General features: G+C 43.4%; 1 protein-coding gene across 8 annotated transcripts in view; it reads right to left on the reverse strand.

Moving 5' to 3' along the window:
- Window positions 1-24204, reverse strand: part of MYOF (myoferlin) — a 187964-nt gene that overhangs the window by 74540 nt on the left and 89220 nt on the right. For 3 of the 8 annotated variants that reach the window (XM_044297273.1, XM_044297272.1, XM_044297276.1), the window contains exons 10-21: window positions 23069-23099; window positions 22836-22951; window positions 21756-21882; window positions 19758-19861; window positions 19591-19659; window positions 19464-19507; window positions 16421-16503; window positions 14778-14828; window positions 5905-6026; window positions 5170-5283; window positions 1657-1834; window positions 1387-1511 (exon numbers count right to left, since the gene is read on the reverse strand). In XM_044297273.1, the coding sequence (XP_044153208.1) occupies window positions 1387-1511; window positions 1657-1834; window positions 5170-5283; window positions 5905-6026; window positions 14778-14828; window positions 16421-16503; window positions 19464-19507; window positions 19591-19659; window positions 19758-19861; window positions 21756-21882; window positions 22836-22951; window positions 23069-23099 (1164 nt within the window). Of the gene's footprint in view, window positions 1-1386; window positions 1512-1656; window positions 1835-5169; window positions 5284-5904; window positions 6030-14777; window positions 14829-16420; window positions 16504-19463; window positions 19508-19590; window positions 19660-19757; window positions 19862-21755; window positions 21883-22835; window positions 22952-23068; window positions 23100-24204 lie in introns of all 8 variants that reach the window. The other 5 variants (XM_044297275.1, XM_044297278.1, XM_044297277.1 and 2 more) reach the window with 3 other exon arrangements.

A 24204-nucleotide genomic window follows, 5' to 3' on the forward strand; every position in this document is an offset into this window, starting at 1 on the left:
TCCTTTCCTTCTGCGCCCTGCCGTGTGCCCGTACAGCGGTTTACAACCACATATGAGGTGTTTCTGTAAACTACAGAATCAGGGCCATAAATAATGAGTTTTGTTTGGCTGTTAACCCTTGCTTTGTAACTGGAAAAAAAAATATTAAAATGGAAAATCTGCCAAAAAAGTGAAATTTTGAAATTGTATCTCTATTTTCCATTAAATCTTGTGCAACACCTAAAGGGTTAACAAAGTTTGTAAAATCAGTTTTGCATACCTTGAGGGGTGTAGTTTCTTAGATGGGGTCACTTTTATGGAGTTTCTACTCTAGGGGTGCATCAGGGGGGCTTCAAATGGGACATGGTGTCAAAAAAACTGTCCAGCAAGATCTGGCTTCCAAAAACCATACGGCGTACCTTTCACTCTACGCCCCGCTGTGTGGCCGTACAGTAGTTTACGGCCACATATGGGGTGCTTCTGTAAACGGCAGAGTCAGGGCAATAAAGATACAGTCTTGTTTGGCTGTTAACCCTTGCTTTGTTAGTGGAAAAAATGGGTTAAAATGGAAAATTTGGCAAAAAAAAAAAAAATTCTCAAATTTCATCCCCATTTGCCAATAACTCTTGTGCAACACCTAAAGGGTTAACAGAGTTTGTAAAATCAGTTTTGAATACCTTGAGGGGTGTAGTTTATAGAATGGGGTCATTTTTGGGCGGTTTCTATTATGTAAGCCTCGCAAAGTGACTTCAGAGCTGTAGTGGTCCCTAAAAATTGGGTTTTTGTAAATTTCTGAAAAATTTCAAGATTTGCTTCTAAACTTCTAAGCCTTGTAACATCCCCAAAAAATAAAATATCATTCCCAAAATAATTCAAACATGAAGTAGACATATGGGGAATGTTAAGTCATCACAATTTTTGGGGGTATTACTATGTATTACAGAAGTAGAGAAACTGAAACTTTGAAATTTGCTAATTTTTCCAAATTTTTGGTAAATTAGGTATTTTATTATGCAAAAAAATTAATTTTTTTGACTTTATTTTATTAGTGTCATGAAGTACAATATGTGACGAAAAAACAATCTCAGAATGGCCTGTATAAGTAAAAGCGTTTTAAAGTTATGAGCACTTAAAGTGACACTGGTCAGATTTGCAAAAAATGGCCTGGTCCTTAAGGTGAAAATGAGCCTGGTCCTTAAGGGGTTAATCTGAAATCGGGATGCTGTATTGGATCCATATCAGTGATATCAATGGACACTGATAGCGAACAGACCCCATTGATTTATTATAGGGTCCGTTGGGTTCCAACGTGGTGTTCGCCATCTTGATGGAACTATACCATTATGTTCTCTAAAAGGTAACACAATCAACCAATGGAGATAACCCTACTGTATGCAACTTACTCACCAGCCTTTCTGTCATTGCCTGCAAGATATTGACAATATCATATCGATGACAAATGTCTTCCCAGTAGGAAGTTAGTGTTACCACAGGTTTAGTGGATGACCATGGGAGGTAGTAGTAGAGGTTACCTGTAAGTGTAGTGAAGATAGAAGTCAATGGCAATGACCATAGCCAATACCATATCGTTACATTGACCATATCTAATACCATGTTACATTGATAATATTGTTACATTGACTAGAAGACATGACATGCATTTCTCTACACACATACCATCGAACACTGCACGGCTGTACTGAGTCGTTGATGCAAGAGGTTTACAAGTGCTGTCAAATTTATTGCCGTAATTGCCGATGCTGACTTCAAACTGTATGGCTTCACCTATGTCCTGCAACATGGTGGCTGAATGGAAGACGGCGGACAAGCAGAACTTCCTCCTGCGCTGGTATTTCTGTGTTAAAGACAATGGTGCGTGTCCATTTACTTACAGAGAAGTATCATCTAGGCACAATTTTATAGGCATATTCTGCATAACTTCTATTGCACCACTTATCACATATTAAAACAGAAGTCACAACCTTTATTATAACCCAGAGCTGCACTCACAATTCTGCATTCTGTGATCTGCATTCTGGGAAGTCTTATATTTATATTAGACATGACAATAATCTAATATAAAGAAAACAAATTGTTTCCTAGAACCTATCTAAGCTGTTGGGATGAGCCTGTCAGCAAGCTGCCGGAACTGTAATACTGTAGAGGGTGCAACTCAGGATCAGCACAAGATAAGGGATGAAAGGTATTTTCAAAGTAACTAAACTTTTTATGAAGAATATATATACAGAGTAATTTTAAACGCTTAAAATTACATTAAAGCAAACAGTCGTAAAATTATAACAGTTCCCAAGGCCGTGCCTGGTTGGCAAGTTTCTTCCCTAAAGATGACCGGTCACCTATACCAACATGAGTCCCACTGCCCCAACCAGTCCCCCAATATGCACTCCCAGGCAACACAAAGTAAAAACACCCCAGATTTCTGATGAATTTACATGTTTGTTTGTTTTTATGTTGGAAAACATGGAATAGGCAAAAATACATTGATGAATCTGCTTCCCTTCTATTACAAGGTAGACGGATTCCAGTCACCACTAGGGGGAGCTCTGTGCTTAGGAATTTAGAAAACTAAAATTCTTAAATATTACTTTATTATAAATATGTTACCAAATACCTTTCATTAGTTATAATGGCAATTTTTTTCTAGGGAGCAATAAGGGGACATAAAATGTCCGCCATCCTATTAGTGCACACAAAACCTGTCCTAATCACACAGCAGGACAAGTTACTTCACAATACTGAGCTATAGTCCAATTAATCTGTACATCACGTCTCATGAACTCCATTACTACAGAGATTCAGCTAACATTCTTATTATTTGTATTCAGGATCATAATCCCTGACAAGTAGGAAAGAGCTGTCTCACCCTCCTCTATCTCAATGTTGTGAAGTAACTTGTCCTGCTGTGTAATTAGGATAGGTTTTGTGTGTACTAATAGGACGGCGGCCATTTTGTTTCTGCTAATGATTTCTCCCCAGACAAAATGAGCCATTGAAACTAAATGAAAAGGTATGTGGGAATATATTAATAATAAAGTAATATTTAAGCATTTTAATTTTCTAAATTCCCAGAGAACCCCTTTAAGGCTGGGGTCACGAAGTTTTTAATTGAGCAGGCACCTTGGCTAGATGCGCCGGGGGGTCCTGTGACCCCCCGTGTCGGCCATCGCAGCAAACCGCAGGTTTGTGAAGCCATTACAATGCGTTTCCGGGTTATTCGGGTCTCTGAGGACTCGATAACCCAGGACAGGATGGTGATCGGTGGTGTGATATTACACCACCAATCACCATCCTGCAATCCTGAGAGGTTATGGTGACATCACCTCTCAGGATCGCCTCTGATTGGTAGGTGGGCGGGCGGTGGGAGGTTCAAATCTTGGCAGCGCTCCTCTCCTCCTTTTGTGTCCGGGGAGCAGAGGAGAGAGGAGCACTGCCTGCACGTGTCGGATCTCAGCCAGCATCATCCGATCTGTGCCCCAGAACCCCCCTTTCTGATCAGCCAGGTAATTAGGGAAAGGTTAGGGAAAGGTTGGGCTAGGCAGGGATATAAAATGGAAAGTTAGTGGGGGAAAAAACTTTGATTGCATTACCCTAAATAGGGTGTCTGGGGTCCACAGCACAACTGTGTGACCCTAGACCCCCCAGGTGTGCTGCCGCTTGCCTCCCTCCCCCCACAACTTTTTTGGGGTGCAGGCAGTTATAATTTTTATGCGTACACCCTTATCGTCCGGCCACTGTTAGCGCATCGCACACCCCACCTCTGATAATCTTCGGACGGTTGATCAGCGGTTTAGAATTATTATATATATTTTTTCTGTTAGTTTTAGGGACAAGTACGCTAACACCTGTGCCCACGCACACTGAATAAAGATTTACATGCACGTACACACTCCCCTATGGCCCGCTGGATGTTCTCGGCCGAGGAGGCATACGCCCAGCTTGCCTCAGAGTCAGAGTCCCAGTGAGGACGAGGATGACCCCACTTTTCTGTTGTCATCCGCGTCCTCCTCATCTAGCGATGAGCCCCCAAGGCGGCGGAGCAAAGGGACCGCCATGATAGGGACCCTGTGGCCCACCCTAGTACGAGCAGCTCTGAGGCTCGTACTAGTTTTCTGGCCCACTAGTTAAATCCACTGGAGCACCCTGCCGGTGAACTTGTCCGGTGTACCCCAGAGCGATTTGAGCCAGTGATTCCTGATTTTGTAGGCCAACCAGGAATCCAGATTTCCACAGTGGGATTCACTGAATATGACTTTTGTCATTTTTTCAGTGACCAACTGGTAAATCTAATGGTGGAGCAGACGAACCTGTACGCCCAACAGTTTGTTGCTCAACACCCGGGCTCCTTTTTGGCTAGGCCCAGTGGCTGGACGCCGGTCAGTGCAGCTGAAATGAAAACATTTTAGGGTCTCGTGCTGCATATGGGCCTAGTCACGAAACCTAGTGTCAGGCATTACTGGAGTGGGGACGTTCTCTACCAGCCCCCACTTTACAGTACGGCCATGACAAGTACCCGGTTTGAGGCCATCTGGAAATTCAGATAATGCAGCATGTCCCCGCCCCCCCCCCCCCCCCCCCCCGAGGTGATCCTGCCTATGACAGTCTGTACAAAAGTACAAAATCAGGCCGGTCATCGATCACTTTAGGGCCAAATTTGTACAGGCCTATGTACCTGGAAGGGAGGTCGCGGTTGATGAGTCTCATTGCGTTCAAGGGGAGACTCATTTTCCGCCAGTATGTTCCCTCTAAGCGGGCGAGGTATGGCGTGAAGCTGTACAAACTTTGTGAGAGTACCTCTGGGTACACTTACAAGTTTCGTGTTTACGAGGGGCGAGATTCCCGTATTTAATCCCCAGAATGTCCCCCCACTCTGGGTGTTAGCGGGAAACTTGTGTGGGACCTTATGCACCCACTGCTAGATAAGGCCTCATGCACATGACAGTGTTTTTTCACTGTCAGTGATTTGGCCTCAGTGGTCAGTGTCCGATATTGCTTCAGTTGTGTTTCCTTGTGTCTTCCATTTTTTTTGTCTGGTAGGTGGTCTGATATTGGTGCAATATCCTAGCGATAGGCCACGAATGTGTGGGTTTCCCAAAATGGTTTCTACAACTGTTTGCCAAATTATATCCTCCACACTAACTATTTAGACTCACAGGAAGATTGAAGACTTACCTCTACCACTAGTAAATCGTCACTTGGGATATCCTCAATCTTCTTACCAGGTGTGCCGTCAAGTTTGGTTATCAGTTCTACAAGGACTCTTCCCCGGTAAGCAACCCCTTCTCCCTGCAACAGTACAAGAGCTGTGGTAAGCGATGACTTATAAGATACCTTTACCAAGGCCACCAAGAGGTCATGTCCCAGAACTGGGCTCACTCTCCATTTATCTCCACTTACTTGCATTGTTAGTGGTTAATATCATTGGAAACACAGAATATATCACCTAATGGACCCTAGTGGCAAGTGAATGCTTTCAAAGTATGCTCCTTAGCACCAACAGGATCCTCTGGTAATTTGGTGGGCAACAAATCAATCCCAGTACATGTGTAACATCCGGGCGTTATGTTACCAAACTCTTTTTCCTTGCTACCATATGTTAAGTGTAATTATTTTGTCATTTTATGTATTTTCTAGGCCTGTTTTATGTATCATGCTGTAATTTCCATGTGCACCAGCAGGTGGCAGCAGTATGTAGCAGGACCTTAGCCAGTTTAGTATTGCTAGGTTGAATAGTTCATTCCAGTTTAGCCCCCCTCCTACATCTATCCTGACCCACTGCATAGTTGGCCACTGTATCACACCCCGGCTCACTGCACATGCATCATTAAAAAAATGTAGTTATGAACATCAACACCCCCCATCATGTACCCCATTAATCAGTAGTAATTTATTATTTCATTACCGTACCTTTCCCAAGTTGAGATCATCATATGGGTCAGGAAATCCAGTGAATTCTCTCGGGCTTCCATACAGATTAAGGTAACAAGGTCCAAAAGTGGGTAGGAATCCAACCTCCTTGTCACTACCTCCTGCTTGGAAAGATCGGGCTGGGATTAGTAAAATAGACGGGATGGAAAACTATTCCCAAGAGCGAAGTTGCTTCTATATAGTGAGCATAAGGAGAGCAGTCTGTAAATTCCTGGAGGAAGCATGTTCACATTGGCCCAAATGTTTTCTTCAGGAGGTTTAAAGTTAAGCATCAGATTTATTTAGCAATATGCTGGTTGCTCCTTAGCAATATATTACAAGATACTACTGAGGTGGCTAGGGAGCAACTGACATTTAAAATGGCCGGTAGAATATAGATATGGGAGAGTCATCTAGATAGATATGGGAGAGGTATAGTGGTAGACGTGAGGGAGAGGTATCTAGATAGATGGGAATGCTAGCTAAATAGAGAGATATGAGATAGAGAGATAGAAGAGAGAGATCAGCAACTGACATTTAAAGGGGTTGTGTCTCTTCAGCAAGTGGCATTTATCACGTAGAGAAAGTTAATAGAAGGCACTTACTAATGTAATGTGATTGTCCATGTTGCTTCCTTTGCTGGCTGGATCCATTTTACCATCACATTACACACTGCTCGTGTCCATGGTTACGACCAACACATTATAGGAAAAAGCACCATCCTATGTGCGCTCCCACAGTCCCGGCCACCAGAGAGGCCGAAACATTTTCCTACAGTGTGCAAGCACGACCACCGCTGCTGGATTGCAGGGTGGTCGTCACTAAGGATGAGCGAAGCAAGCTTCGGATGCTTGATCCAAAGTCGCTTTGTTCAAAGCTTCTGTTTAATGCAGTATGGAGACTTACATTTTAATGCTGTACAGAGACCGATCTCTGTACAGCATTAAACTAAAGTTTTAATAGACTTCGAATACAGAATCCGAAGCTCGCTTCGCTAATCACCAGTCAACACCATGGGAACAAGCAGTGTATAATGTGATGGGAAAATGAATCCAGCCAGCAAAGGAAGCAATATGGCCAATCACAATCCATTAGTAAGTGCCTTGTATTCACTTTCTCTACATGATAAATGCCATTTGCTGAAGTGACAACCACTTTGAAAATGGCATGTAGATATGGGAGATAGATAGATAGATAGGATAGATAGATATATCCATCTATGATAGAGATGTGGATATCCCATATCTTCCAGCTCTCAGACAATGCCTTATTCACTTAAGTGCCAAGAGGACCCTCCTCCCCGATGTGTTATATATGATGTATGCTGTACTGTGAAGCCATTACAATATGGCGCTTTACATAGTTTGCACACCAGAGTAAGTAAAACAATACACAATGCGCAGATGCAAAGTGTTAGTTTTATTCTTGTTTTGTATTCTAGCCAATGGAACAATGCCACAAGCCTCAGGGGGGATGCCAGTGTTCCGTTAGATTCCCCTACCCCCGTCACTTCCGGCCGCACCAGACATGACGAGGTGTGTCGGACGGGGTAGGGAAAATTTCACAGCAGAGTTAGCTGGACACACCGGCCGACACTGCGTATGCGCTGGGAGCCTCACCAGCGGTTAGGGTAGGGAAAAAGCACTGGCCCGTAATTTTACCCTAACCGCTGGTGAGGCTCCTGGCACATGCGCAGTGTCAGCCGGTGTCCAGCTAACTCTGCTGTGAAATTTCCCCATCACGTCACCGTGCACCTGCGCGGCGCAGCACACCTCCTCACGTCATGTCTGGCGCGGCCGGAAGTGACTAGAGTAAGGAAAACTCACGGGGTAGCGAAATCTAACGGAACACCCCCTCTGATGTACTTGTAAAAACTGCCTAACTTCCTGTAATAAAGGAGAACTGCTTTGACCCCTGCCTGGTGTCAGCGTGGGTTCTTCCATGCATGTAAAATCCTAGGATCAGAACAATTTGGAGCAGTAAAGCAAACGTAATTAGCCCCGATTGAGGGCATCTTTAACATATAGGATAGGTATCGTCGTAGATGTGGGAGAGGTATCTAGTGAGTTAAATAGAGATATGAGATAGAGATACAGGAAGCATAAGAGCAACTCCTATTTTAGGAATAGTTTTCCTAGAAAGGCTGTTTATTCTGCTTGGTGCTTTTTTTGCTCATTATTCGAGAACTGAATCCGTTATATTTGGTCTTCCAATAGAGCACAGAATAAAGCAGCCTGGAATAAAAGGCACGTCAGGATTATATGCTAGTCCAATTAGTACTTCATTAGTCATTTTAATATTCTGCTTTTCAGAATGCATCACATGGCGTCCAGCAGGATCAGCTAGGAGAACGGTACAGGCAGAGGCGATTAGTTGTATCAGGCGGCAGGGGGTGCATTCTACACATGGGCATGAAACAAGAGGCAGAGGGATTCTCCAGGTTCAGTATAATGTAACGTTATACCGTTATCCAATACTTCATGTATCGGTCCCTCACTGCTTTCAGGATTTCTGCTTGCAGTTATTGAATGGGGTCATCATGGTTACCTTCCAGGAGATGAGAATCGGTCAGATAGTCCTCCCGTGGAAATGAACTATGAAGAAACCTGTTCAATGACTGCAATCAAAGATCTTGAAAACCATAAGGAATGGATACAAACAGTATATTAGAAAACTGTATAACTTTTCATTATTCAAAGAATAACCCATATTTGCTGAAACCAGAAGACACAGGCGTATTTAAAGTCATGAAAAAATGTCTGTACTTTTTAGGCACTTTACATCAGGAAAGTGCTGGAATGCCAATGTACTAATATAATAAATATAATCATTCTGACTAATGGAGAAAGGTTCCTAAAAAGTAGAGATACTATTTAAAGGGGTATTCCGGTTATATTAAGTTAGCCTCTATGCACAGGATAGGGAATTACCATTAGATCGGTGCTACTGCTGGGACCCTCACAGTTTCCAAAAACAGGAGCCCCGTACTCTGTGGAGACCTCCGAAATGAACCGAGCAGCCATGTTCTCAGCCGCACCATTCATTTCTATGAGAGTTCTGGAGGCAGCCGATTAGGGCACTCTGCTAGCCCTGGAACGCCCATAGAAATGAACGTTGCGGCTGAGCACATGACCAGTCGGCTGCTCCGTTCATTTCGGGGGGCTCAACGGGGTACCCCTGTTATTATGATCCAGGCAGTAGAACCCACACAGATTTAATAGTTATCCCCTATGCTGTAGCTAGGGGATAACGTTATATAACAGCTGTTTTGAACTGTTTGGATATACATATATAAAATACATTGGGTGGTATTGCCAAGAAAGGTGTCCATTAGCATTTATCTATTACATAAAAGGTTTTTGTAAAAAATGTCAAGATGTTCATTGGTCATCGTAGAGTTAAAAGCAAAGCGCAGGAATGGTCTTAAAACATAATATAAAAGTAAAGTCAGTAGCTACAGGTAGAAGCAGACCGTGATAGAAAGGGGATTTTCCTCAGGATACATCAATATCTGATCTTGGGGGCCCAACATCCTGCACCGACACCGGTCAGCTGTTGGAAATTTGCTATGGGGGCCCAGCCTTTTTTAGGTAGGCCCCTGATGTGACCAACGAAGATGGTTAGATTAGATTTTTATATTTTATTTTTAAAAACTTGTTTTATAACTTATTTATACTTTTTTTTTTTTTCCCATAGGGAACTATAACAAGCAATCATTAGATTTCTATTCTCATATACTCCAATGCATTAGCATTGAAGTCTTTGAGAAAATTACTAGTTTCCTATGGAGCCCTGCTATAGACGAGGGCCCCATGGGGAACACTGTGCAGCAGCCTCCTGTTATTCTCTATGACAGGGGCTGCTGCAGACAAGCTCCGGGTCCCCCAATCGCCGCCGGAGCATGCCTAGAAGCGTGCACTTCCAGGTTTGTATGCGCTCAGATACTGTGGTCAGGATTCACCATGGCATCTTAAGTGTTAAATGTCTGCAACCGGCATTATCGCCAGTCGCAGACATAAGCTGCGGGTGTCTGCTATATGAAACTGCAGGCACCCCGTGGCTATGGGGCCCGCTCTGCTCAGGAGCGGGTGACATCTTTTAAGACCCGGCCAGCACCGTACTAGTACAGCACTGGTCGGGAGGGAGTTAATTACCACAGTGGTTAACCCACAACTGACCAGGCTTGTGCAACATCATTTTGGGTCTATATTCACATTACTTGCAATATCATTGCAGCTTCTTCCTCTGCAGACGCGAACCTCGATCATATTGAGTGTGCATGATGGCTTGGTTTCATGCAACTAGTTAAAGAGCACATCATTTCTCTTATTTAATCATAACTGAATAAAGAAGATAGGTTTTATGGAAGTGCTGGAGAGGTGGATGTACTCCCCAGAGCTCCTCAGCCTCTTCAAAAAGCTGACCAGCAGGAGTGCTGGGAGGTGGACCCCCATCAATCAGATATCGATGATAACCTAGCCAGTGATGGCTAAACCCAGTCACTGCAGCTGTGGTCCAACTACAACTCCCAGCATGCTCCATTCATTTCTGTGGAGTTTTGAGAACAGCCAAGGAAGTGTGCATCTTGGGAGTTGTAGTTTTACCACAGCTAGAGTGCCAGAGGTTAGCCATCACAGGCCTATTCTGGAGTACAGATCATCAATATTCTAGCCCCAGAAAAACCCTTTAATGCTGAATACATACTATTATGTGGTCAATGAATCGCACTACCACACCACTACATTTCTAAGACACTTCACAGTTGTCCTCTCATCTCTTCCACCATTAGGCTAGGGTTACATGGCGACATTGGTTGCGGCCAGGTTTGCCGAGTAGCGCTGATCCCATAGAGATTAATGGGATTGCCGCGCCGTCGCAAGAAAATCCAGCAGTGTTGGATTTCTTGCGATTGCCGTGAAGATACTATTTATTTCTATGGGATCAGAGGTACACAGCGATCCTGGCCCCGACAGCTGTCACGTGATCAAGGTCACTGTGTAGCCCTAGCCTTAAAGGGGTTATCCCACAAAAAGTATGCACTATAGACCCTTTAAAAATAAGGAAATCATCAATATAAATTCTCTCTTTCTGGAGGTGAATGAACTCATATGTGCCAGTGGTAATGCTCCCTAGAGTTTCTGATTTCACCGATATGTCTGTCCACCTTCTCCATCAGACGCTGGTGGACAGGCATGTGCAGTTGCTGCTCATCTAGGCTCCAGGCTTGGTGACCTCTTCATTCTCACTATGCTCCTTCTCGAATTGTCAGGTTAGAAGTTGGGCATGGGCAGCTCCCTTCTCCTCCTCTGATAATCACAGGGATGGGACCACAGTGGACTCCTGTGTAGAGGTAGCATTTTCGGGGGATAAAATAAAGTATGCACTGGCTTCTGGGGGTGGCATTACATTGAGCTTAAATGCAATGCACTCCGGGGAGAGAGAGACACAATGTGGTCACGTGGTGTGGAGCTTCTAGCCACCTACAGAAAAGGAATGGATGCAGAAGCTTGTCTAGAAAGGGTCATCATTAGCTTTAGAATTATGATGTATAGTTGTGCCTATAGATTCCCTAACAGTTGGAGGGATAACCCCTTATTAGGCTCTTGTGTTACTTTAAGACAAAATTCTTTCTTTAAAAAAAAAAAAGTTTCCACCTCCACCACCTCTACTCCAAGCCAGTTCTAGAATACGAAGACCTGACGTCTACAGAAAACGCTCACCATCCCTTGCGGTCAGCAAGCAACGTCCACAGGGAACCTTTGTTGGCAATATGAAGAGTACATCATTTACAATGCATTTTGGGGTAAAGTTAGATTAAAGTTAGATTTTTAGGTTGGTGATTAGTAAGGACTGTTCACACCGACAAAAAGCAAGCAGCGCTGACTGAACTGGATCTGCAGGTAGATCTGTACATGTGTATTACATACATGGGAAATCAAAAGGATATGTTCGCACAAGGCAGACATTTGGGGACTGTACCCTTCACCTGAATGGGGCTTGCAGAAATCCATGCACATACTGCAGAAACAACCCCATCCAGATGTAAAGAACACATTTCAATCACAAATGTATGCAAAAAATATAATACAAAATACTTATTCTGTCAGTAATATACTGTGTATTGCTAGTGTGTAGACTAAAATTAAGAGATGGGGGGGGGGGGTTAAAACGAGAGCTTGAATTGCAGCAGTAGATGTAGACGAGGCCAGTCCTTCGGACACAGACTACATTGCTGCCAGTACGGTGCTTTGCAGATTACATACTCTGCACATAGTAACATAGGGGGTCATTTACAACCAGATATACGGCACTTTTGTGGTGGATATCTGGCGCAGATTCTGTCGTAGGCCATGTTGTGGCAGAATCTACGACTTCTTCTTAGGCGTAGAAAACGGTCTCAATGCGGTCTTAAGACAGCAAGGAAGCGGTCTTAAATTTAGATTCAGCAGTTGATATGCCTCTTTACGACTCTGGTGGAACCGCCACCAGCGCAGGGGCTTATTAAGACCGGCGTCTAAAATGCTGATCTTAATAAATGTGCTCCATCGTTTATAAGGCTGAAAAAGACATCTGTCTATCCAGTTCAGCCTATTATTCTGCAAGTTGATCCAGAGAAAAAAAAAGTAGAAGCCAATTTTACTCCTTTTAGGCAAAAAACAAAAACAACTCCTTCCCAACTCCAATCAGAATAACTCCCTGGATCAGCGACCCCTCTCTAGTAGCTATAGCCTGTAATATTATTACACTCCAGAAATACATCCAGGCCCCTCTTGAACTCTTTTAGTGAACTCACCATCACCACCTCCTCAGACAGAGAGTTCCATAGTCTCACTGCTCTTACCGTAAAGAATCCTCTTCTAGGTTTGTCCCCTAGTCACGGTCACCGTCTGGGTATAAATAGATCATGGGAGAAATCTCTGTACTGACCCGATATATTTATACATAGTTATTAGACAGGACACTCTGGGAGTTATATTTGTATACTTAAAGGAGTTGTGCCAAGTGTCGACATCCACTATCCACAGAATAGGGTATAGCTAACTGATTGGTGGGGGTCCGACTGCCCCATTCCCCCGATCTGATGGAGCAGCAGCTTGGGCATGTAGAATGGTACCATACAGAATGAACAGAGTGGCAGGACACGTGCTCCACTTCTGTTCCATCAGATTTGGTGGAACTGGACCCCCATTCTCAGGATCAGGGGGGGTCCCAGTCAGTGTCGGACTGGAGTGTCTAGGGCCCACCAGTAAAAGTTATTTTGGTGGCCCACCGTACAGATACATTCAAATATTACCTGCTCACACAGCAGCAAGATGCTACCAGATTGAATGTGGGGGTCCCTGCAGCAACTTTAAGGTAGGTAGGTCCTGGGGAGAGGAGGAGACTGGCAGCTTTCCCTTTCCCTAGAAGTCATCTCAGCTCTGATCGTGTCTATAATATACTGTGGAGTTTCTTTAATAATCGATCAAGTTTTTTTTATATGACCATAAACGGGTTGAGGTGCTGTACACTGAATATATGTATGTAGTGCAGTAAGTTTACTGTGTTATGTACCACTTTGTGTAGGGGGTGTGAGACTAGGGGCCCAACTTGCTCAGGGGCCCACCAGGGGATTCACCTGTACCCTTGTGGGCCAGTCCGAGTCTGGTCCCAGGGGTCGAACCCAATCAGTTAGTTATTCCCTATCCTGTGGATAGGGGATAGCCTCAAAATTTCCCACAACCCCTTTAAATGAATCTGTCATATTGAACATGGTGTGTGATTGAGAGCATGAAAATATTCAATATAAGGCTACATGCACACAACCGCGCAGTGTTTTGCAGTTCGCAAATTGCGGATATGTAAGACACGGATGCCAGCCATGTGCATACCACAATTTGCGGAAAGGAACAGGCTGCCCATTGTAGAAATGCCTATTCTTGTCCGCAAAATGGACAATAGAACATGTTCTATTTTTTTTTTTATTGTTATTTTTTTTGCACGGCCACAAAAAGGAGCAACGTCACGTGCATGAGGCCTAACTTACATTTTGTTCATTTAAATCTCTGCACTTTTTATACTTAGGAGTCCAGTGGGCGGTCCTATGCCCTGTATGACTATGCACGCAGAGATAGCTCAATCCCCGAGTAGGCCCACCCGCTGGACTACAGCATGGAAAAAGCAGAGAATTAAATTAATAAAATACAAGGTATACTGAGGTGGCAGTCTTCATTGTAGTCTATGGGAAATACAAAAACAGCTGAGCATGCTGCATGTATTTAGCCTATCGGTAGGACATTAATGTCTAGCCTAGGAAAACCTATTTGAAGTGCATATACTTCAGACATTCTCAGACGTGGACTCGGTCAGGCAAAAAGGCTAATTAGCAAATTTAACTCTGCTATATCTGTAGAAGTTTTGATTCAGAATCAGATGTAGTTATGGAGCCAATGCTGCATCTCCAGAAGTGCTGGCCTGTGTGGCAATGTTCCCCAAGTCAGACTGTAAATGGCCTGGTGTGTGGGTATTTGCATATACAGGGTATTCTAGTAGTGGGGATGGGCATTAAGATATCTCAACGGGGAGAAGTGTAGAGGGTACAAAAAAGCTGGCAATGCCAAACCGGGTGTGGCACAAGGGCACCATGTAATGCAACATGGATTCTGCACACTACATGATCCAGTCAGTTATAGGACTGCTATAAGACAAGCCAAAGACATAGAAAGATTGTCCATGCATAATTAAGCAGCAACGTTCATGCAGGTTCCAGTGCCAAAACTGTATTTTCCTGAAGAGAAATCTAAAAAAGTAATTCACTTTTTGATCAGGACCCAATGATGGAGTCACAGTTTGGGCAGTGGGTTGCAAAAATCAAATCAAATTCAAAATCACACCACGGTATACACCTTCCAGTGCTGTAGACCCAACTCCCGTAGTCTCACTGTCTATCACAAAAAGAAAAGGGTTAAATAGTACATGTCGAACACAATTCAATACAAAGAAAAATGCCCAATAATATCTCCTGAAAAGGGTAGAACATGAACATCAAGCCAAACCTTTGGAAGAAGAAATAAGAAAAAGTCGGTAAAACATTTAAAGGGAACCTGTCACATTGAACATGGTGTCTAAGCTGAAGGCAGCACGTTATAGAGCAGGAGGAGATGAGCAGAGTGATCTGTAGTGTTATATAGGGAAAAGATTCATTAAAACTTGTGTTTCATTTAAATTCCTGCTCATTCTGAGCTATGAAGTCCAGGACGCGGTCCCATCAGTGATTGACAGCCTTCCCTCTATGACTGTGCATACAGAGAGAGCTGTCAATAACTGATAGGGCCGCCTCCTGGACTTCAAAGCCCAGAATGAGCAGGGGAATAAATGAATTAAATCCAACATCGCAACAGAAACCATAAGTCAGAGGGGTCCATTGGGTGCCTTGTGGTCCATCATGCAATGGATCTGGCACTGCATTGGGTTTTCCACTTAAAGGAAACCACAAGGCTGATGTGAACAGAGCCCAAGATGCCATAGATGAGAAAGATTAAAGGGGTATTCCAGAATTCATATACTGGTGACCTACCCTCAGCATAGGTCATCAATATCTGATCGGCAGGGGTCCAACTCCCAGCACCCCCACCAATCAGTTGTTCTTAGACCAGTAACTTCACTTTCATCGCTGACGTGGCCTAGCTGCAGCTCAGTCCTGTTCAAAGAAATTTGGTTGAGCTGCAATACCAAGCACAGCCACTATACAATGTGCGGCATTGTGCTAGGTTAGCTGTGGAGGCAGCCGCAGCGGTCAATAGAGCACCAGTGTCTCCTCAAACAGCTGATCAGTGGGGGTGCCAGGCGTCAAACCCCCAACAATCAGATACTGATCTTTCCGGAGGATAGGTCACAAATAGAGGAATCCTGGAAAACCCCTTAAAAATAAGAAACAATAATAATAAATAATAAAGTTGAGGTTCCAATGAATAAATAGAATCCCCCTCCATATTCAGTCATTATTTTTGCGAAAAAGTGAAGGGTCATTTAAAAAAAAAAAATAATATATTGGTGAATACTTTTGGACAGTCTTCTGCCCTTTTAGAGAAGGCTATGCCACAAGAGGGTAGATAGAAAGCACCCATAATTAGGGACATAAGACATACCACATATGTGATCCATTATATTTACCACCTTGGTCAGGATCAGCGATCATTTCTGCAACCTACAGCTTACAGATCTGAACTTGTAATGTTAACTAGCTATAGACCAATTTCACAAGAGCAATAAAATAATGCACACTACAGATAAAAAGAATATGCCCTGCCTTAATGCTAGTGTGAACTGGGACTAATCTCTGAGTATACAAGCATTTTTCAATGCCAAGAATAATGCATCTCTGCAGGATTTTGGGAAGAGACATTACTTCATAGATTTTGACTTGCTGTGGCTGCATTGGCAAAATACACAATGCTTGTGTCATACTGATCAGAAATATGTAATAATAGAAATCAATAAGCTCTGAATCTGCCTAATTGAATAATTCTGGTCTCACCTTCAATATCACCACCTGATGCAGCGATTTTAGACAAACTCAGAATAGTTGATCCAATTGCATCATTCTTGGTAAGTCTGTCCCTGAATAGAGATAGAAGATTAAAAAAAATTATATAAAAAAAGTCAAGATTAAATGGTTCCCTGTGCCAAAAAAGACTTTAAAATAAAGACATACTGTAATAATAAAAATAACCTAATAGTAGCAATGATAACACTAATACTACCACTACCAATTATAATATCTAGCCAAAATAAAATCAAATAGCTAAGAAAACATTTTTCCAGTTCTGTATCAGGCCTCGTCCACATTTCCGTTTTTTAACTGACGTTAAACACGTGTACCTATTTATTTAAATGTGTCTGTTCAGATTTAAGTATTATTTTTTTTTTACTGACCGTGGGTCATTAAAAAGAAATCACGGAGACATGCACTACTTTGATCCATTATGTGGACCAAGCACGCCCATGGAAGTCTATGGGTCAGTGAAAATCACGGACTCAACAAAGATGGCATCCGTGTTATGTCCGTTCTTCACTGAAGACTGATAGGCGATTCTTTGGAAATTAATTTTCAGCTGAGCAATGTCCCTCTCACACGGACCAACCATAGAACCTTCACGGACATCTTCATGGATGAAACCTGTACGCTTTTTTTCACGGATGTAACAGACATGGACATGTGGAGGAGGCCTAAAGAAGCACTCGAGTGCAAGCTTTTGTCTCTATCATGCAGTATATGCTGCTATTGAACAGTCACTGTACTTTCAACAAACATTGCATAAATCAATAGTACATGTGAATATAAGTAACTTTATAATATATCTTAGCATAAAAAAATAAATAAAAAATAGGTATTTTTCCCTCTAACTCCTCCTCACCCCCTCTCTATAGACTTCTATGGGCAGCATGAAATCTGATCCTTCATTGAGCTGGCAGTCCATGTTCTCTCTCAAGACCAATTCAGCCAATAATATTAGCATGGGATGACCTATTACAAAGTTTCTTATATTCTCATGTGCAAAGTTTGTTGAAGGTACAGTGACCAATTAAAGAATAAAGTAGAGGTTCTTGTGTATGCCTTGTGTTTGTCTTAGATTTGCTATACGTGGGTTGTCTGCCATCTTGGCTCCTTCTTTCCCTTTAATGTACTTCTCCTAATGCACCTTACATTTATCATTATGCCTCTGGCTTTGCAGAGACAGAGGGGGTGGAGTCTGATCACACTGCACCTGCTCCGAGTCCTGAGGGCAGTAAGTGATAGATCACCGACACAGAACTGCAGAGTTTCAGTGTAGTCCCATTCCATGCAACTTCAGCCTGTCTCCACTGCCTCCTGCATCTGATAGTTTCTCCCTGTCTGCTTCAACAAGCAGATGGCAGGGGAAGCAGTGTGAAGCTACTGCTCATAAAAATACTCTGGGGATTCTGCACACCGCACTCACAGGCAATATAGACAGACAGTGCTGTTCACTGTATGGGCCCACCTACTATATCACTGCAGTAATGGTCCCTTAGATACAACACAAATGATATCTCTAGCAGCACTGTGGTATGCATGGAGACATAAAAAAAAGAACAAGTTGGATGAAGGCAGATGAGAAGGTGTCTGATAGCTGCCAAGAGGGATTTAATAAGTAATAAATTATGTAATCTTGTATTCACAGGAAGTCAGCTGCACAGGAAAGATTGAACTTCTGTTTTACACTGGTCTGGACGGAGGGTCAGACAGGTGATCCCATGACACAGCTGCCCATAATGAAAGACTACAAAACGTATTAAAGGGGTTGTCAGTTATTTTTTTGTTCTTTGCATGTTTCTAAATAATCAAATGTAACAGCTTGTAACTGCTGTCTGCTCTCTCACTGGATTCTTAACCCCTTCAGCTGCACAGACTTAGGGCTGAAGGCTTTACTGAGTAGCTGCAGGCAATGAGGAGACAAATGCTGGGCACAGGAGCTCACAGACTAGAGGAGTTCTGCACAAGAACAGGTAGGGGGAAGATCCTGTGTGTATCAGCAGTGTCCTTGTACAGATGGGATTTGTAGTCCTACAAATACAACATGCTGCCGAGTATCCCAGCAGGCAGACATGTCATTCAGGGCAGACTTCTATTCACTCCCTTTTTTTTTTTTTACCTAAAACTTGCTTAGCTCAGTTATATATTGCTGCCAGGGGAGTTGCTAGGTTAAAACATTCGGGGCCCGGGGCCTTGAATCTAATTCCGTGCAAGAGCTGAAGGACCTGTGATTACCTCACAGCCCATGTGATCAGTTCTAAATTTCGTACCTGAAAAGGACCCGTGATGATGTCACCATCATGTGACGAGTGCAGGAGAGGACGGCAGTGAAGAGGAGAAGACCTGGTGGAAGAAGCTGTGGTGATGTCTGCTACATGAGGAGAGGTAAGTGAAGGGGTAGATTACTCCATGTGAGAGGCAGAGCAATGTTGGGAGTGGTAGTTATTTAACTGGGAATGTATGATCGGGTTGAAGGGAGGGAAGTCTTTTACATGGGACTGAAGGTTGAGGGGTAATGCTATTTACATGGCACTGCATGTTGGAGGTGGCTGGGGAGGGGGTAATTGTATTTACACGGGGCTGTATGTTGAAGGTGCCTGGGGGAGGGAGTGATGTTATTTACATGGTACTGAATATTGAGGGGGTGATTTTTTTTAACATGTAACTGTATTTTGGAGGGGGCTGTAGATAGAGGAGGATGTTATTTACATGGGACTGTATATTGGACGGGGCTTGAGAGATGGTGTGATGGACTGTATGGTGGAGGGGCTGAGGAATTATATATTCTGAGGACAGTAAACGGAGGAATATTGGTAGACTTACAGAATTGGGCCATATACATTGGGGCTTGGGCCCCGGATCTTTTGAGACTCTAGCAACGCCCTTGATTGCCGCCATCATTTTTCCATAACTCAGACAACCCCTTTAATGCAACGGAGCTGGGATGTAAATCTCCACTGCCAGAATACTGCTAGTGAGTGTTACGTGTGACTCCTTACCCTCCTGGGAGCTCGCAGTCACTTACCAGTCAAATACAGTGAGCCTTATGTTCTCACACATAGACGGAAACTGCAAGAGACAAGTACAGGTCCATGTATTACACGTATATACTTTGTACCCAAAGATTTTCTATGCAATTTAAGAGATCTCACCTTGATCTGAAGATTGACCGCCTGGTTCCATTCTGGATTAGCATTTTTTTCAATTGTTTTTGTACAGACCTTAAAAAAAAATTAAAAAATAAAATAAAGTGTTAGAGAAAGAGGAGACCAATCCACACAGAAATTATATTCTTTGTAGTTACCCATTATGGTTTTACCTTCTTCCCAGCAAAGCCCACTTCCACAAATGGGTCAACTAAATTTTTCCTATCCGAGTCTGCGCCAAAAAGTTCCTTAACTGACTGCGCAAATGCATCATCCACTAAAGAAAGAAATACCAGTGAGGAGAGATTACAATTACAGTATTTTAATTCATTTTTAAGATACCTGCTTGCTGTCTGAATGAAACAAAAATGACGAAATTTTTTGTAACTGTAAACCTGCCTTGCTCAATGTCCTGCACAGCTCATGAGACCTGTATACTGGTAAGCCCTGCACTTATCATTAGCCTGTGAATGTAAACCATTAAAGGGCTTTTCCAGAATTTTAACTAATGACCTATTCTCTGGATAGATCATCATTATCTGATTGGTGGGGGCCAAAAGCTGGGACTCCCACCGAGCAGCTGTTTGAGAGCTCGCAGTAGCACCACACCTTCTCTCAGCGCCATACATTTGACCATCGTATTAACTAGATGCGATGGGGCTGAACTGTGCCTAGGCCATGGGACCAATAAACATGACATCCAGTGTTGCACGAAGCGAGCTTCCGATGCTTCATGCGAAGTCACTTCGTTCAAAACTTCAGAATAATACCGTATGGAGATCCGTCTCCGTACAGTATTAGAATGTATGGGCTCAGATGAGCTTCGGAACCGAAGCAGAGTTTGAGTTCAAGTTTTTAAAGCGGTTTTCCACAAAAATCAACTACCGAAGCTATTCAACGAAGTCACGTACTTCGGCTCATCGGAGCCCATACATTCTAATACTGTACAGAGACTGATCTCCGTACAGTATTATTCCGAAGTTTTGAACAAAGTGACTTCAGATGAAACATCCGAAGCTTGCGTCGCCTAACACTAATGACATCACATGGCTTAGGCAAAGCTGCAAGAAGGACGCAGTGCTACTGCTAGCACTAATGCCTACTCAAACAGCCGATTGCAGAGGGTCCCGGGTGTCAGACCCCCACAATCAGATACGGATCACCAATCCATCTGGGATTCGCGTCCCCACCTATCCCTTGGTTGAACTTGATGGATTATTATTTTTTTTTTAACTGTATGAACAATGTAACTATCCAGAGAATTCCCAGAAAACCCCTTTAATGTCTATTTGCAGGCGGCAAACAGAGATCTTGAAACGGTTGAGGAATTTAAATTAAGAGTATAACAGAAAGCTGCATAACTTTACATTATACAGGTCTACAGCCTAGGTGTACACAAGCCCTAGACCATGACTGTGCAATATCAGGTGCAGGCTTGTCAAGAAAGCAAGTCACTTACCACAACTTTCGTGCCGTCTGTGTGTTCAGCAAAGTTTCTCACCTTGATCTCCATTTCATTATGTTCCAGAATTGTTATTACATGGAGGATGCAAGTAGCTACTAAACCCTGCGAGTGTGTGTAGGTCATTTCTACAAGTGACATGGGTAATCAGTATTGGGCCTTCTATCTTCAGGGGCCTACAGCAGCCACATTGGCACCTCTATGGTAAATATGACCTTGCTGATGGAATGCAAATGATCCTTACATGAGCGGTGGGACTCAACTAAGGGGGCTCATCTCCACTTCAAAAGGTAATTTGTCCCCATTCTACATTTTACCTCAATTCGTATTGTTACCTCGAGCCCTGTGCTGTGACATCACTGTGCTCATTATCCCTGTGCTGTGACATCACTGTGCTCATTATCCCTGTGCTGTGACATCACTGTGCTCATTATCCCTGTGCTGTGACATCACTGTGCTCATTATCCCTGTGCTGTGACATCACTGTGCTCATTATCCCTGTGCTGTGACATCACTGTGCTCATTATCTATGTACTATCACAAAACTATTTGCATCAGTTCTGTGCTTTAGGGAAACCAACCATAAGCTTTTCCTGAACTTGCTGCTGAAACTGGACATGGTGGAGTAGGGCCCCATGCCAAGTTTTGTTATGGAGCCCCATGGTTCTTTATTACACCTCTGGACCCTTAGATATGTCCCATTACTTACTCTGTGGGATGTCCTCAGCTCTGTAGATCTTAAGTAAGAAGGTCACCCATCTCAGTGCCACTCCAGTAGGAAGGAGGAGATTGCTTTCAATATCATCAGCTTCATTATCTTTTTCTCTTTTCTCCATCTAAAGAATGTAATGCACCATCATAGGTATGTGTGTGTGTAATATATATATTATATATATATATATATATATATATATATATATACACACATACATACATACACATACACGCAACAGACTAGCCCTAGGGTATTCTTAGTCCTGACAGAGGTTGGAGGGGCTTGCAACCGCACTCACTAAAGGCTCACAAGACACCACTATCCAAAACCCTGTTCTGATGTACAGAGATAAGTCTAAATAGAAATCCCACTGGGTATTGGAGAATTTTGTGCTGGAAAATCCAAGATCATGTGCGCCAAGAGAAACCAGTCTCCATTAAAAGGGGAGCGCACTGCGCTTTTACACGGCTACCGCTCCCATAAAATTTCTATGGTGCTGATAGAAATGGCGAGAAAATAGCTGGCTCAGCCATTTTCGGTGGCCCCATAGAAATGAATGGAGGGCAGCCACGCATGCGTCCTCCTACACTTTGCCGGCTGCGTTTACGTAACCATGGTGTCCGAAGGCCCGCCCAAGATTCTGCAAGATCTCACACATCACCATGTGATGATGTCATGGGTGCATCACGTGACCGCATGGAACGCAGAACACCAGATACGCCAAGTATGGACAAATCCTGCCCTGAATCTTGTTACGTAATTCAGCATCAATACAGCGATAAAAGGAAAAGGAAACATATGTCGATATGTTTTGGGAGGATGATAAAATTGGTTTGATGCGATTAATGGAGACTGGTTTCTATTGGCACATATTATCCTGGACTTTTTGCAGCACAAAATTCCCCAATACTCGGTGTGATTTATACTAGGACGCATCTTTATACATCAGAACAGTTTTTTTTTTAGAACTACGCAGCTGATAGTCGACCAGGGGTTCATTGAACGGTCATCATTATAAATCAAGCATCAGATCATCAGCTTCTGGATTATTGTATTCAGAAAATCCGTACTCACAGGGGGCTCATCTCCAGTGCCTATAACAAGCATGCTGACTTTTAGGTATCCTTTGGCTCCAGAGCTCAAGTCTTCAGGATCATGAAGGAGAACCCATTTTCGCATAACAGCATGACCTATAATAAAAACATCCAATAATTACTACTATTTCACCATCTACTATACATGTGTTCACCGGCCACTTAAAATTTCAATTAAAAAGGGAATAAAATAAATAAATTAAAAAAACTTACTGGGTTCATCGTATATAAAGCCGATATCAAGCTAATAAAAAGAAACAACAAATATGGTTAATAAAATGTACTGATAATCGGGCAATCTACTGCTATTATATTTACTATGCATTTCTATAGGTGGTTGGGGGGGGGGGGGGAATTCTGAAAGGGGCTCTCAAGGATTTTTATATTGATGGCCTAACCTCAATATCTGATCGGCGGGGGTTTGACACTCCTCGCCCTTGCCTATGAGATTCTTCAAAGCAGCAGTGGTTACTGCACTGAAGTGAATGGGACCGGAGCTGCAGTAACCAGCTGCATCCACTACACAACAGATTGTGCTGTGTAGTTCTGGCGCCCACAACTGGCTGCGGAGCTACTGCAGAATGGCTGATCAGCCAGTGAGTGTGGGGGGCCGGCCCCCCACTGATCAGATAGATATATAGATAGATCTATATCTCCGGACAACTCCATTAGGGGCTGTTTACACAGCGTATTTTGCCATAACCGAAATATCTCTGGCGGCTGCATGGTTTCTGCCTCCCATGCATTTCAATAGGAGTCCACACTGGGGTTTGTTGGTGGAATGGCAGCTTAAAGACCTTTCATAGGATTATGGGTTACAAACTGGCATGCTTACCAGATAGGGCCGCCCCTACAGATGGCAGCACTTATTTTTTTTCTAAAATACCCCTTCGTTCCAGCGATGTGTCCCCCATTGTTTTTGGCGCCTCATATGTTAATTTAGAGTATCGGTACAGGGAGGAGGAGACATCAGGGTTTCTCAATGGGAGTCTCCTTCTCCCTGGCTGTACCACGGTCCAATCGCAGCGGAGAGCGTCACAGACGGAGAAAAAACAGCTCACCTTCCTCCTGGCTGTGACGTTCTCCGCTGTGATTGGACCGTGCTGCAGGGAGAAGGAGACGCCCATTGAGAAACCCTGACGTCTCCTCCTCCCTGTACCTAACAAGTGCCAAAAACTGTGGGGGACAGCGCCGGGAGGGGTATTTTAGCAAAAATAAATAAAAAAGTGCTGGCATCTGTAGGGGCCGCCCTATCTGGTAAGCATGCCAGTTTGTAACCCATAATCCTATGAAAGGTCCTCTTTAAAACAACACCAAAACATGGAGAGGGACATGTTCCTTCTCTGTGT

The sequence above is a fragment of the Bufo gargarizans genome, chromosome 6 (genome assembly GCF_014858855.1).
Source record: "Bufo gargarizans isolate SCDJY-AF-19 chromosome 6, ASM1485885v1, whole genome shotgun sequence".
NCBI classification, from domain to species: domain Eukaryota; kingdom Metazoa; phylum Chordata; class Amphibia; order Anura; family Bufonidae; genus Bufo; species Bufo gargarizans.